The sequence below is a fragment of the Poecilia mexicana genome, unplaced genomic scaffold (genome assembly GCF_051168715.1).
Source record: "Poecilia mexicana isolate PSO_F unplaced genomic scaffold, ASM5116871v1 scaffold_9, whole genome shotgun sequence".
Taxonomy (NCBI): Eukaryota; Metazoa; Chordata; class Actinopteri; order Cyprinodontiformes; family Poeciliidae; genus Poecilia; species Poecilia mexicana.
The window spans coordinates 3,078,798-3,094,706 of record NW_028263378.1 but is presented as its reverse complement, the minus strand read 5'-3'; the positions used below and the strand labels follow the sequence as shown (position 1 = coordinate 3,094,706).

At 38.2% G+C, this 15,909-nt stretch overlaps 1 protein-coding gene across 5 annotated transcripts in view; it reads left to right on the top strand.

The window, feature by feature from the left end:
- Window positions 1-15,909, top strand: part of slc4a4a (solute carrier family 4 member 4a) — a 61,415-nt gene that overhangs the window by 20,719 nt on the left and 24,787 nt on the right. For 3 of the 5 annotated variants that reach the window (XM_088008621.1, XM_014989930.2, XM_088008620.1), the window contains 4 exons: window positions 4,492-4,627; window positions 7,922-8,082; window positions 9,785-9,964; window positions 15,821-15,897. In XM_088008621.1, the coding sequence (XP_087864747.1) occupies window positions 4,492-4,627; window positions 7,922-8,082; window positions 9,785-9,964; window positions 15,821-15,897 (554 nt within the window). Of the gene's footprint in view, window positions 1-4,491; window positions 4,628-7,921; window positions 8,083-9,784; window positions 9,974-13,518; window positions 13,615-15,820; window positions 15,898-15,909 lie in introns of all 5 variants that reach the window. The other 2 variants (XM_088008622.1, XM_014989931.2) reach the window with 2 other exon arrangements.

Here is a 15,909-nt window from a genome sequence, read left to right as displayed (position 1 = left end):
TTAGAGAGACCAGTTGACCCACCAGCCATGTTTTGGACTGTGGGAGGAAACCAGAGTACCCAGGAAGAACCCACTCATGCACAGGGAGAACATGCAAGCTCCAAGCAGAGGTCTAGAAACTTCAGTCTAGAGGAGGAGCTGCGCCTAGAAGGTGGGGCTAGGGCCGCCCAGGCATTTTGCACAGCTGAGTGGTTGCCATGGAGATTAAATGATTTCTCAAACATGCATGAAAGAATCGAGGCAAAAGTCCAGGTTTGTTTTTGATGAGGGAATCACATCATACCATGATGTAAAGCTGAAACAGGTTAATTTAACACAATACTGCCCCTTTAATAAAAGTTACTCAAGTAAAAGAGAAGTAAAAATACTCATAAAGCTAAAATTTTCTGGAAACGTTACTCAGTAAATGCGTCGTTACCGTTTTATTTCCACTCGTTGCTCTCTGTAAACTCTGTGCCCCCTCACCCTGCAGTGCCAGCTATAGTCTCCATGCACTTTTGACCGTATATGTATTTAAATCCTGTTTTAACTGTTTACTGTAATCGAGGTAAGTCTCTGTAGATGTGGCCGTCAGCTGAATGTGTGTTAATTATATCCTGTGGGATGTTATTAAACAGGTGGCTGGAGCTAAAGCTAGTGCAGCTTGTGTTGATGTGTGTGAGTGAGGGAGCGAAGTGCAGACAGTTTATCCTCCACCCAGTAATCTTTCAGCTGTTTGTCTGGCCTCTACCTGCTGCTGTTAATGTGCTGCAGAAATGCACAATGAGGGGAAAAGTGCAACCCTTCACCTCGTCTACTATCGGCCCAAAATGCTGATTTAGTGACACATTTTATCCGCCTTCACTTGATATCCTGAAAGATGTTTTTCTTTAAGAAATTCACAAAATGTTGTGGAGAAATTTTTTGTTCTTTCATACCTTCATTTCTTGATGATTAACTCCAATTTTTTGCTGAAATTTGATTTATTTGCTTGGTTGTTCAAACTATTAATTACATTATTCAACTTTTATATAAAAAAAATGTTTTTTCCATATTTTCCATAATAAACTCTCACCATGTTGTGAGAGTTTATTATGAGATGGATAACCTGTGAAAAAAATGATATCTTCCTCCTCCTTCCTGAACTACTATTGCCGTCTGAAGAAATGCACCAAAAACAACCAATCAGAGCCAGGAGGTGGGGCTTAGTGCTGTCAATCAATCTCAGGTATTCATTGCTAAATGTACTAACAACTTACTTTTACAGAAAAAAACTTTTATCCAGCATTATTGCTAACTAGCCTGAGCATTCATTATAGGCTATGCTAGCAACAACAGAGGAGTTTTAAAGGGCGTGATTAACAGCGCTAAGACCCGCCTCCTCACTCTGATTGGTTGTTTTTTTAAAGGACAGGGAAAAGACATAGGAACTTGATTTTTTTCATACATTATCTGTCTCAAACCACACTGCAAAAACAAAATCTTACCAAGTAATTTTGGTCTAGTTTCTAGTGTAAATATCTTAGTACATTTGAAATAAAACAAAACTAACTTACAAGTAACTTTCAGCACAATATAGGAGCTTGCTTTAAGGCAATAATTCCTTAAATTATTATTATTTTTTAAACTGCTTATTCCAATGGCAGATTTATCTGGGTGTAGTGATGAAATCAGACCTGAACCTTCAGATAAAGACGGTCACAGAGTCGTCCTTCTGTCACCTGAAGAACATTTCCAGAATTAAAGCACTAATGTCTCAGTAAGATCTAGAGAAACTCATCCATGTGTTTATCTTTAGTTGCATTGATTAAAGCTGCAGCGTCTTCACAGGTTTGCCTTAAAAATACTGTTAGTTTATAAATCACTGAACGGTTTAGCATCACAACACATTACAGATCTGCTGTTGCTGCTTCGGCCTTCCTGACCTCTCAGGCCTTCTGGTTCAAATCTACATTAAATCTGCAGAACCAGAACCAAACATGGAGAAGCAGCTTTCAGCTTCTGTGCACCACAAATCTGGAACAAACTTCCAGGAAGCAGCCGAAACTTTAAATTAAGGCTTTTTAGAGTTGATTCAACTGGAACATTGATCAATTTTGTTTGACAAAATGTCTTGTTTGTTGGTTATTTCATAATTGGTGACCATCTTTTATTATGTAAAGCATTTTGAACTGCCTTGTTGCTGAAATGGGCTACAAACAAACTTGACGTGACTCTTTTGTGTGAAACCCTGGAACTGTGCAGCCTTTTTACCGTAATTGTAGCTCATTTTGCTAATTTCAGCTCCTGGTGTCTGTTGTTTTTGCTTCAGTCCACATCAGTGTTTAATAAAATTACTATCTAAGTGAGATCCTGGTACAGACACATCACTGAAGTGCAAGGCAGCTTCATTTTTGAGTTATATAAATTCTTATAAAGAAATTCAAGCACCAGATGTTTTTTCTGGATATAATTTGGCACATACGAGTGATTGAGTTGAGTTGTATCTTATTATTTGAAGTAAGTCAAAGCCATAGCAGCACTTGATGGTGTTTGACTGCGGTTGCTTTGTTGACTTAGAGGAGGCCATGTGAAATTTGTGCACACATCTGTGCTCAGATTCACAGGAGACTGAAACCAGCCGGAGATCACCTGCAGACGTCCTGTCATGCAGCACCGTGGAAACATGTGTCCACATCGCTTTCAAATGGATAAATTAGCTCAACAGTCAACACTGGATCTAAACGCTACCAAAATGTCCTTATTTAAGAGTTAAGTTATGAAACTCTGGTTATTTTGCCTAGAGAAGAGATCAAAGCTACCAGAGTTTTCTCACATTGTTTATTGAATCTTTTCTATCAAATGTTTGTATGTAGTTGGACTCAAAATTTGGATTATCTTCACAAAACGATTTTCCTTTTTGGGTAAATTGAAGTGAAGGAAGAGAATGGCTTATTATTGGCTGTAGAGTCAGCATCAGTTTTTTGTTTCTGTATCTGTTGCTTTGACACGGTAACGGATTTTACTGGACGATAAATCGCCCCAGAAGTTACTGATAATTGTGAGACCATTTTCAATCATATGTAATGATAATAGCATAATAATGCAAGAAGACATTCTCCATAAAATTTAAATTCTGATTAACATTTATTGGAACTGGAAGACATTTTAAATATCTGAAATAAATAGACAAAATAACAGAAACAATAAATGAAATGAATTACAAAATTATCCTTAAAAAAAAAACAGACAAGTTGAGACCAAAATGAGATGAAATTTACTTTTTAAATTTTAGCTGCAGTTTTATTTTTAGTTAACTTGATGACAAGTTATATTCTGCGATCGATATGGTGCGTAACAAAAGTCAAGCTTTTTAAATTATTACAAGGATAAAAATGTTGGTGTGAAAAATCTGTCTTTGAAAATCTAAATTTAGAAGAAAAATTAATACAAAGAGGTTTAATGGAGTTTAATTATCACAAAATCTGTTATTTTGATTGCAATAAAAAAGCATTTGTGAAATCCTGGAGGAACTGATCAATCAAATCAAAGTTTATTTGTGTCCCGTATTTCAGCAGCAAGGCGCTTTAATTAATAAAAACAGAAAACTAGAAAGTTATAAAGAAAACACCTTACATTTTGATGACCAAAAATCCAACATGTTGGTCAATTGAAAAGCAGTCAGTGCAGCTTAATGTTGTATATTATTCCATAAAAAGAACTGTTCAAATGAATGGTTCCCATGGCGAGTGTTTCCAAGCTGCTGACTGGACTGTATGTACAGTTTTCTCCCGTCCCTCTGAGCTTTTATGTAACCACTGTTGGTGGTCCATCATTAAAACTTTAATTTTAGTTTGCACTTGTTGGAACAATGTCTGATCATGTTGTTTATTTACATCCATTGAAAAGCACTGAAAAGTATATAAATCCTGCTGAAGCCGTGTTTCGCTTTGTGTTATGTAACACTCTTAATATTCAAATGAAAAAACAAAGGGGAGCGAAGGCAAGCCGCGGCCAGAGAATAGGCCAGTTTGTGCAGCATTTCCTATTTGTTAATGAGGGTTTCACGGCCGCTTGCCAAGGCAGCAGGACCAATAGTGAAGGCCTGTTCGAACAGAGAAGGGGAGGCGTGGAGGGAGCGGGGGCTCGCTGCCACCGAGGGGACCCCTAAACCCATTGGCCCCCTCCTACCTGTTCTGCAAAGTGCAAAGGCGTCTGAGATCGGCTGTCACTTCCACCAGGGGCTTTAATGAAGGTCTAGCTGCTGCGCTGGGACTCGGGTGGGCTTGTGTCAATCTCTGCCGACTCAGCGAGCAACGGGTTGGGGGGGGTCACTGAAATATTAAAAGATGTCCAAAAACAATAATCAAGAGGAGAAGGAGGAAAAGGAAGAGGATGCAGAGGAGGTTAAAGTTCCTCCTCTTCCACCTCCGCCGGAGGTGAAGAGTCCAGCGGAGGGCGAGAAGTCCAAACCGCTGCCCAACGGGAACCAGTGCCAGCCTGTGAACCGCAGTATCTTTCCGTCTCTCGCAGTCTCGCCGGCAGCCGAGAGGATCCGATTCATCTTAGGGGAGGACGATGACGGCCCGGCGCCCCCGCAGCTCTTCACCGAGCTGGACGAGCTGCTGGAGGTGGACGGGCAGGAGATGGAGTGGAAGGAGACGGCCAGGTAGGAACATCTGCCCCAGGTGTGAGTGTCACTGCCTTCCCCAATGACTTCAGAGCTGAAACGATTAATTCAGTTAATCGTGATTAATCGATTCTTTAATTGTGATTAATCGATTCTTTAAGTAACCGTCAACTAATTCAGTAATCAATTAAATGTGATTAATTGTGATTAATTGAACAAATCATAAATTTGATTAATCATGATTAATCGATTGAAAGAATCAGTCACTAACTTAATAATCAAATAATCTTTAACTGGAGCATACAGACTTTGAAAGTGGTAATTAGCTAAAAGAGCAACACAATCAATCCAGATATTAAGACAAAACTTCATAAAAAAAATATAAATTTTGCATTTAAGATGAAAATCCTTCATTTTCTGTAAATATGTTTCACCCAGAACTCCTCAGGTAGCAGTTTTATCTCCACCTGGTTCAAATTATGTCCAAAAACTCTTTGGAGTATTTTTATCAGCAGATGCATCCTTTGCTACAAATGATTTGCATCTTGTACTGTATTGCTAACATTATGTAAAAAAACAACAACTTATGAAATAAAAAATCTGTGGCATTTTTTAAATCCAGCTAATCGATTAATCATCACAAAATAATCATTAGTTGCAGCTCCTGACATCTAGATAATCAAAGATCCTCCTTGCAATGTTTTGAGTAAGTTTTACTTTAAAAAAATATAATTTTAGGTCTTTCCTTTGTGTGACCTGTTAGATTATTGTGATAAGACGTAGAAGGGATGATTGTTTGTGCATCATTAGCGCTGGATGAGTGAAACTGTCTCAGAGGAAACAGGATCCCTGGGCTGCTGTTCCAGGCACCAAATGAGGCCGTTTGTTACCCTGACCTCTGACCAAGTGTCCTGCAGATAAAAGTTTCAAATCGCTCTGGGCTGGATGGTTTGTAGAAGCACTTTGCAGGAAATTTTATTGGGCTGAAACGATTAATCTGTTATTTAAATAATCGTGATTAATCGTTAACTGGAGTAGACAGACTCAAAAAATCTACATTTTGCATTTAAGATAAAAAATAAATCAGTTTCTCTGTAAATCTGTTTTACTCAGAACTTCTCAGGTGGCAGCTTCAGTTTCACAAAGTTCAGATTCTGCAAAGAAAATTGTCCTCCTGTTAAGCACTTTCACACGTTGATGTCAGTAGTTTTTAGGCTGCAGATGCATCATTTGCTTCAAATAATCAAGTATTCATCAAATTAATTGTATCATTTGGTATTTTAGGCAATAAAATGTTTATTTTCTTATCTAAAAAAAGGATCTTTCAATGTAGTTCTCTTATGGTATAAAATAATAAGTGGTTAAAAAAAAGCATTTTTTATCTGATTAATCAATTAATCATTAGAATAATTAATAGAATAATTTATTATTTAAATGGTAGTTAGTTACAGCCCTAACATTTTATGCATTTAATAAGATGAAGCTATTGTTTTATACTAATTTAAAGCTAGATTATTCCAAAAATTAAATTTCTGATGCCTTATAAGTTAGAAAATGAATTGATTCTGATGCAGTGCGTGATTTATAACTGCAAAATGGAGCTTAAACGAGATTAATGCATAAATACGACGTTCGGTTTCTCCTCTTTTCTGTGTTTTCTTCCTGTCCTCTGAAGCCCCATCAGTTGAGCCTGGCTCTGCTGGAGGGTTCTTCCTGTTCACAGGGAGTTGTTTCTTTCCACTGTGCCCACATGCTTGCTCAGTATGAGGAATTGCTGCTGATGTAATTTGCCTCCATTGTATTAAACCGAGGATCAAATAGTAAAGCCTGTAGCTGAATTTGAATCCATAGATGTTTAATTAATTGCAAATTGAACATAAATTAACATATTTTAATTTAATTAAAAACAGTGAGCCTTTAAAACCACAATAAATGGACAAAATATTTGTCAGAAATAATGTGAATAAAAACTAAAAGCAATATAAATGTTTCAATTTTGACCATTTTAATTGAATTGGACTGAATTTAAACTCTTAGTTAAATAAAATAGATTAGTGGCTCGGTAGACGGGACTTTTCTGATCAGCAGGGATACGTGTCACATTATTGCTGCTTGGATTCTTACAAGAATCACCTGTAAAATCAGAGTAATTTAATATAAACTTATTATTCTGCAAACTCATTAAGAAGTGAAGATATTGTGCAATGCCTCCCTCGGCGTGTGGACTGGGTGACAACTGGAGAACAGAAACCCAGACCACTGTTGGGTCCAGTTGTCCATCTGCCAAGTGCAGGTTTGGCAGCCAAATGGGCCGAGTGAAAACCTCAGAACCAGCCCGGCCAAACGGGCCCAATGAAAACCTCAGAACCAGCCCGGTCTGCCATCTATCTGCCCCTGCAGAAGGACAAAGGGAGAAATACAGAGAGGTTTAGAAATCAAAGCCCTGCTGGATTTAAACAATAATAAAAATCTATGAATCTATCTGACTGGCTTGATTTAAAAAAGTAAACACAATGAAGAAAGGACAATAAGAGCTTCTAATTTAAAACATGGAAATCTTATTTCTAATTGGTGCAAACTTTATCATTTTTCTTAATTTTCTTATTTTTTATGATTAGAAATAATTTCCCATTTAATATCCATGGTGGCGTAAATCAGCAACTAAACTCTAAATGAATGAAACTGAGACTAATTAATGAGGTAAATCTACAGACTTGGAGCCTGATCTTCTAAAGCTACAAACATGCAAAACAGCTTGGCACTAGAACGATGTAAAATATCACTAGCTGCGTTTTTATTGGCCATAAAGATGTACAAATTGAAATTACAAAATTTAATTGGCTAAAATCGAAACATGCTGTAAAAAAAAGAAGAAAACTTTTTCTCTAAAAAGTTTTTGCACTAGGATGAGGCTGTATTGAAATTAGCGTTTTTTGCAAAACTGCAATGGAATTTTTTTTTTCTCATCACAAGTCATGTGATCAACAACAGGATGTTACTACTAGTGGAAAAGACAAAGAATACGACAGGAAGTGGTAGGAAAATGATGGCACAAAGTGTTTTTTAACGATTTATCGCGTAAATAATCATATGCACATGCGATTTTAATTGCATTTCTTATTTAATTGAAACACAGAAATTGTGAAATTGTATTTTTATTTTTTGCAAAGTAAACACAGCTCATTTCTGTTATGACCTCTGCAGAAGACATCTTAAAAGCCCTATAAAGACCATCCATAATCTTGTAATTTTTTATTTTATATAGTAATCTGAATCAGTTTTATGTGTTTCCATTTATTGGACTCCTTATTTTCTGCTTTGCTGTCTGTGCAGGTGGATAAAGTTTGAGGAAAAGGTGGAGAAAGGAGGTGAGCGCTGGAGTAAACCCCACGTGGCGACGCTGTCCTTGCACAGCCTGCTGGAGCTGCGCACCTGCATAGAGAAAGGCACCATCATGCTGGAGTTGGAGGCGTCCACTCTCCCTCAGGTTGTTGGTGAGTAAATTGATCATGTGACCCGTGGAGCCGCGCTGCAAAGCCTGATAAAGGTCATCATGTTCCTGCAGTGTGCTGTAGTCTGAGTCTGAGGTGTCTTTGGTTTGTTTGCACATTAGCTGGACTCAGAAAGTAGTTTCCAAAATCAAAATGGTGGCTCTAAAACTTCCCCAGTCTAAGGGCAGTTCATTGTCTCCAGTTGCACTGAGATTATGACGTCTCTGTGTTGGTCTGCACGAAGGAAGAGCTCCCACTCAGACTGATTAATGTGATGTAATTGACCGCGCAGCCCGAAAAGAACCGGCGCTTTGACTGATGGGCCATTAACTGTACTAACCGTCCGCAGGAAGAGAGTTTCCCCGAGGCTGGCTTCTGTCCGCTTTGAGGCTTCTGATCTTTTTAAAAATAGTTCAGACCTTAAGATTGAACCATATCCTGCCAGCAAGACTCTTAAACGGGAACATTTCACTCCTGGAGTCGCTAATTGAGTTTTTACAAGTATGAAGATCCTTTCTACTACAGTTTGGATCGGCGTTTCGACTGCATTGTGAAATTCAGGGTTTGCATTAAACATGTTAGCAGCTGGAGAACTTTTGCTGCTTCATATATTATGAAACAGGATGCTAGCAGAGCACATTATGTATATTTATGAGGTAAATACGGAGCAGTTACTTATATTCAGTTACTTGCAGGTGTACTTATATGTGCCATTTCAAAAACCTCCTGTGTTTGAAATGGCATTGTGCTGTTACCTAGCAACCCCAGCCGAGCCCAGCCCCGTTACCTAGCAACCCCAGCCAACCCCAGCCCCACTACCTAGCAACCCCAGCCGAGCCCAGCCCTGTTACCTAGCAACCCCAGCCGAGCCCAGCCCCGTTACCTAGCAACCCCAGCCGAGCCCAGCCTCGTTACCTAGCAACCCCAGCCGACCCCAGCCCCGCTACCTAGCAACCCCAGCCGAGCCCAGCCCTGTTACCTAGCAACCCCAGATGACCCCAGCCCCGTTATCTAGCAACCCCAGCCGACCCCAGCCCCACTACCTAGCAACCCCAGCCGAGCCCAGCCCTGTTACCTAGCAACCCCAGCCGAGCCCAGCCCCGTTACCTAGCAACCCCAGCCGAGCCCAGCCTCGTTACCTAGCAACCCCAGCCGACCCCAGCCCCGCTACCTAGCAACCCCAGCCGAGCCCAGCCCTGTTACCTACCAACCCCAGACGACCCCAGCCCCACTACCTAGCAACCCCAGCTGAGCCCAGCCCTGTTACCTAGCAACCCCAGCCGACCCCAGCCCCGTTACCTAGCAACCCCAGACGACCCCAGCCCCACTACCTAGCAACCCCAGACGACCCCAGCCCCGTTACCTAGCAACCCCAGATGAGCCCAGCCCCGTTACCTAGCAACCCCAGATGAGCCCAGCCCTGTTACCTAGCAACCCCAGCCGAGCCCAGCCCCGTTACCTAGCAACCCCAGCCGAGCCCAGCCCCGTTACCTAGCACCCTGATGGTTGAATAACTTAAATAACAGAATAAAAACAGTAAATATCTCTGTAGTTGAGCTCGTATGTCTATTCATTCAACAATTTATTAGAAAAATGGGTTTTGGACGGACAATTTCATTACATAAAATGTAAAAATAATATGAATGTTTTCTGCATTGCAACAAAATCTAAACTAAGATTTGACGCAACAGTTGTTTGCTTTCAGAGATGATCACTGACAACCAGATAGAGATTGGCCAGCTGAAAGCAGACCTGAAGGACAAGGTGATGTACACGTTGCTACGGAAACACCGCCACCAGACCAAGAAGTCCAACCTCCGCTCCCTGGCCGACATTGGGAAAACGGTTTCCAGCGCAAGTAGGCTGTTTTCCAACCAGGACAACGGTAACAGTGGTGCCAGTTTGGTGCAGTCTTTTCAGCTTTTCACTCTAGAAAATCAGAACGGGAAAGTCGTGATTCGACAGAGAAAATATACTAAATTAATTTGGATTTGAGTGACGAGAAATACAGTGAGTTTTGAGTGCTGAACTGCAAATGACAGCGTTTGTGTGGGACTCTTATTAGAGCCCAGTTGGTCAAATTAGTTTCATACGGAACCAGAAGATGCAGGGAAACATTTTTTACTGGATATTCCTTGATGCATTTTCATTTTTGTAGCATCTTGAATCAACTAACTCTGAAACTTTTGACATCATATAAGAATCTCTGTAGATAGAAATAAATAAACATTTTGAGATTAATTTAAGAAATTCTCAAGAAACAACAAGGACAATTTTTATTTTGATAAGTTAAAAATTTGCCTGAAAAAATCTGAAATTTTGAGGAGAGTCTCAGAAATTTTCTAAAAAAAAAAAAAAAAAAAAAAAAAGGACTTTCTGATTTTCAAACAAATTGCCTTGTTTTTTCTGAAACAGTTTTGAGTTTAATGTAAAAATTTCTCAGATTTTTCTAGCAAATTTTCTGGAAAATGTCAGGGATTAAACTAACAAATGTTATAGAGTTTTTCTCTTATTTCTTATCTTAAAACACAAAAGTTTAAACAACACAGTGAAAAAGTGTTTGCTCTCCTTTTAGATCAACAAACAAATTTAATACAAGACAAGGATAACCTTAAAAAACTAAAATTATAATTCAGATTATTTTAAGAAGTGAAACGGCATTTCCCAACCCACCTGGATGTTTGTGAAACAATTTTTGCCCCAGTTTTAAGTCATGAATGAACTGTAATTAGGACTGAAACGATTAATCTGATTAATCGCTACGAGTCAATCATTAAAATAATTATCAACTAATTTTGTAATTGATTTATCATTTGCTGGACTATAAAGAGTCTGAAAGAACAACATATTTAAATAAAACTGTAAAATATAAATTTGCATTTAAGATAAAACAAAACCTAATATATTCCACTTCTAATTCATCAAGTGGCACTTTTACATTCACTTGGTTCAAATTGTCTTAAACAAACAAACATCTCATATTAAGCGAAATTTATTAATCTGTTAATCCCAAAAATTATCACCAGATCAGCATGTTGGTGTTAGAAATATTTCTTAGCTGCAACAACTGATCAGTCATTCACTAAAGGAACGCTATGTCATTTTAGGGAGTAAAATACTTATTTTTGTTATTTAAACAGGAATTTAATTATTTTTTTATTTGCATCTGTTAATGTTTTTCTAATATTGTATAAAAAAGGCTAAGTGGTTAAATGAAACATTTGTAGAATGGGAAGTTTTTTAATCAGATTTATCAACTAATTGTTAGTTGCAGCCCTAGGAGAGTTTAGAGGAGTTTAGAGCTGCGTCAGCTTCATATGCATCATATATAAAACTAACACTCCATTTCAGAACAAGAACATCAGACCAAATATAAAGCATGGCAGTGGTAGTGCTGCCAAATGGATTTAATCTGTTGCTCTTGTTGGAAAGTCCTGCATATCCAACCTTAAGCTCAAACATACTTGGGTTATGAGGTGAGAAAGATCCGCATGTCTGTCTCTAAATGACAAATAAATCCAACTGCACTGCAAAAACACAAATCTTTACAAGTATTTTTAATCTAGTTTCTGGTGTAAATATCTTAGTACTTTTGAAATAAGACAAAATTAACCTTTAAGTACTTTTCAGAAAGATATAGGAGCTTGTTTTAAGTAAATAGTTCCTTAAAGTTGATAAAAAAGTTGATAAAAAAGATTATTTCACTTGTTAAAAGTGAAATAATCTGAACTAAAACTTTTTCATTAATATTAAGTATTTATTGATGTAAAAAGAGCTCCTAAATCTTGCTGAAAAGTTACTTGTAAGTTATCTTTGCCATATTTAAAGTGTACTAACATATTTGCACTAGAAACTAGACCAAAGATACTTGGTAAGATTTGTGTTTTTGGGGAGGATTTGGAGAATCCTAGTCATAGTTAAAGTGATTGAGTTGCTGCTGCATAACCCCAAACAGGCCAATCCCTCATGGTCAAAAATGATTAAATGTGGATAAAATAAAAATAATTCAGCTAAAAAAAAGGAAATTCATCCCAGAAACGTCGTCAGTAATCACAAACTCTAATATCAGTTTTTGCCTGTGAGGACACGATAACCAGCTGTTAGGTTTAGACGACAATCATCTTTTGAGGCCAGGTTGGTTTGGATACATTTTTCCCTTAATACATTTTTAAACATTAACATTTGTTTGGTGATTTGAAAGGTCAAAGTTTGGCAAGAAAAAAAAATATATAAAAGGAATAAACAGCAAACACTTGTTTACTGTGCTGTAGATCAGTTTCCTGTGTTCGAGCGACAGGCGTTTGGTATCAGCTCTCTAACTGCACTTTAAAATGTATTTCAAGGCGCTTGCATTAATCTCCTAACACAGAGGAGCCAAAGTGATGCAAGTTTTTATTTCTGTGGTGGAAAAACCCCAAGGCCGAAACAAAAGAATAAAAGAATAAAGCTGACTAAGTTGTTTAGAACTGAAAAGTAATTAATTTGTCAATAAGAGATAATTTAGTACTCAGAAGAGTGAAAGCAGGAGAAATACACTGCAAAAACACAAAATCTTACCAAGTATTTTTGGTCTAGCTTCTAATATAAATGTCTTAGCACTCTTGAAATAAGACAAAACTAATTTACAAGTAACTTTTCTGCAAGAATTATGAGCTTGTTTTAAGTCAATAATTCCTTAATATTTGTGAAAAAGTTCTAGTTTCAGTGGCAGATTATTTCACTTATAGCAAGACATTTTTCCCATGATATTAATGAAATTAATACATTTTTTTGTAATAATAAGAAACTACTGACTTAAAACTAGCTCCTATATGTTGCTTGAAAGTTTCTTATACTTCAGGTTTGTCATATTTCAGGTTTCCTAAGATTTTGTGTTTTTGCAGCTCTGCTTCTGAATTACAGTTGCATCAAAATTAGCATGTTTCCGTCTCCTAACTGGGGAAATTAGCATCTGGATTTAGCACACAGGCCTAACTGACTTTATGGACATGTTTGCTTTGATTGTAAAACGTTGAGTAACTCGATGTAATTAATCTGTGACCAACCATGAAGTGAAGTTATTTATTGGCTCTTATCAGATGTGAGAAACATGTGGATGATGAAAGAACAGGCTGCGCCATCATGTCAAAGTCTGGATCGTAGTAAAGATAAAGAACATCAGTGATAATCATTAATGGGTTATAACGCCTTGGAGGATAAAGTGCATAATCAAGAGTTGAAACCACTGCTTGCTTCTCCAGTTTAACATCACCATTCCTCTGAACTCACTGTTTCTCTGCACAGCTTTTAACACACCGATTATTCCCTCCCTATCAAATCTGATAACAATCTTCATTTTGTTTGCCTATCGACTGTCCTTCATCTCGACCTTTCCACCTGTCTGTCCCCTTTTCTTGCTTGCCTGGACTGCTTCTGATAACCCTCTGCTGCCGCTAAAAGCCCGCAGTCCTCTGGAGAACTCTGTGACCTGCCTGTCGGGTCACATCTCCATGGAGGACCTGCAGAACCAAAGGAGTACCAGTATGGACTGGCTTAGTAAGTTCCCCAGACCCGGTTGCAACATGCAGAACACCTAGTGGTGAAAAAGGGTGAATTGGACTTACAAATGGACAAAAAAAAAAAAAAAGACATCCATATTTGAACTGGGGTTGTGTGGAGTATTTATGAGCAGTAAGTATCTTCTCTGCTGTCAGATCAGTTTGGAGGATTAATCAGAAAATCTCACATGGAGTCAAGCTGAAGCTGCAGCTTGTAACTTCCATTAAAAATATTTTTTACATATTTGTTGAACTCTCATTATGTCATTACAGTAGTATGAGACAGATAATCTGTGGAAAAAGCTAGCGCCTCACCAAACAGTGAGTGAGTTACTTCATTCCATAAACCTTCTCCCAGAATGCAGTGCAGCTCAGTATTTATTCAAAATAGTGAATATTGAATAGATATCAGATGTATTGTCTATTGATATTGATCATGTGTCTATCTATTGTTATTGATTTATTGTCCAGCTGTAGTCAGAATGCTGAACATGAACTAAGTCATTTTAACCTAATGGAAGTGAAGTTAGAGTAACAGTTGACCTGGTTACTTATTGTTCAGAAATATTTCACACAATTTTATAAAAAAAGAAGAAACGAAGCATCACTGTGCAGGAACATTTCTACGTTTTCCTTTAGTCTTTATGGTCAGTTCCCTCGTTATTGATGTAAAATTTAAGAACGACAAATAAAGTCAACCTCAAAAGCAGATTTCTTAATGCTGGCTGCATCATACTGACAGGCCTGGTTTTACCCACAATGCTGAGGGGGCAGATTTATGAAAAAGCTTCAGTGGCGCCGCTCGTCCTCCTACCTGCTGAGGGCCGTGATGAGAGGTCGCATCACGCTGTCAGAAACTGAGCATCAGCAGAGCGTCAGTCACAGGAAAGCACTTAGTGGGCCGTTTTGGTGTGAGCGGATAGCCTCACCTGTTAGCGGTGACTCTGAGTGGATGCTGAGCAGCTGCTGGGCAAGCAGGAAAGTTTAATAAACCATGAGAACGGCGTGTAAACTTCACCAACATCAGGGCTGCTTAAGTTTGGATCCAACATGCAATAAAAACTAGATTCTTTAAATCAGGCAGAGTTAGCAGTAATTATCTTAGCTGAGGTTATAGATGCACCGATCTAATATTAATATCTGTATCAATACTGAAAAAAATAAAAGATCAGGTGTCTGTCAGGTGCCAGTCCAAGTTATATTAAAATTCCTAACTTTACTTTCTGAACCATTTGAAATTGTTGCAGTTTAATTTTTACATTTCTACTGTTTTTGTCAGTTTAAGTTTCTTTATTATTTATTTTACATGGGCTGTTATGCTCCTAATTTAACTGACTGAACCAATTAAAGTAGTTTTTTCGTGTTTGACCAAGCTGGTGAAGCTGTTGGTGTTTTTAAGTGAGCTGTACCAGTGCAGAGTTATTTAATATATTTGTTATTCAGTACATTTAAGTCCGTGTTTATTGGGCTGATATTAAACCTCAGATATTGATATCTGAAGCTAAAAAAGTGGATCAGTGCATCCCTAGAAGGAGATAGTTTTGTTTTTTAAGTGTTTTGTGGATCGGGAGAAGACTTACTTTGTTTCCATTAAATTAAGTAAAATAAAAATTAAATGTTTCCATCCATTGGCTTTTAGTGAGTAATTTTGTCAGATGTTGACATTGCGAATGGCTGTAAGAAACAGGAAGTAGAGATTGCAAACTGGCACAGATTTTCTTTTTTTCGTCTCAGATAAATGGAGAGAGTCTCTTTTCTGAGCTGGAGGTTTGAACTTTGAAATATTTCTGAGTTTTGTGCCTGTGGTAAAACACTGAACCAGCCAGATTTACAAGGATGTGGGCCCCTGAACTGATGCATTATGGGTTTAATACACCCACTAGCCAATAACGCCATGTTGTTCCCAAAGACATCGACTTTAATATTTTTATATTGTGTATATATTCATAAAAGTCATAAAAATTAATCAGCTTACCCCCAAAATATATCTCAACTACAGGGATAATCTGGACATGCATTTCTTCATTTCTGGCTTTGCATGGACATTGCAGCGGAGCGGTAAAGGTTCTGGTGATGCATGTGGAGCAAAGCCTCTGGGCCACTGTCTTTTTCCTGGGTCTCCTCCGCCTCCATCAGTTTTATCTCATTCTCAGCTCTGAAAAACCGACTAATTTAAAACTTAATCCGTTTCTGCATCGCAACAGATAGTCCGACAACGCCTCACAAGAACCTGGCGTCCAGCAGCTTGAATGACATCTCTGACAAACCAGAGAAGGACCAGGTGAGTCAACCG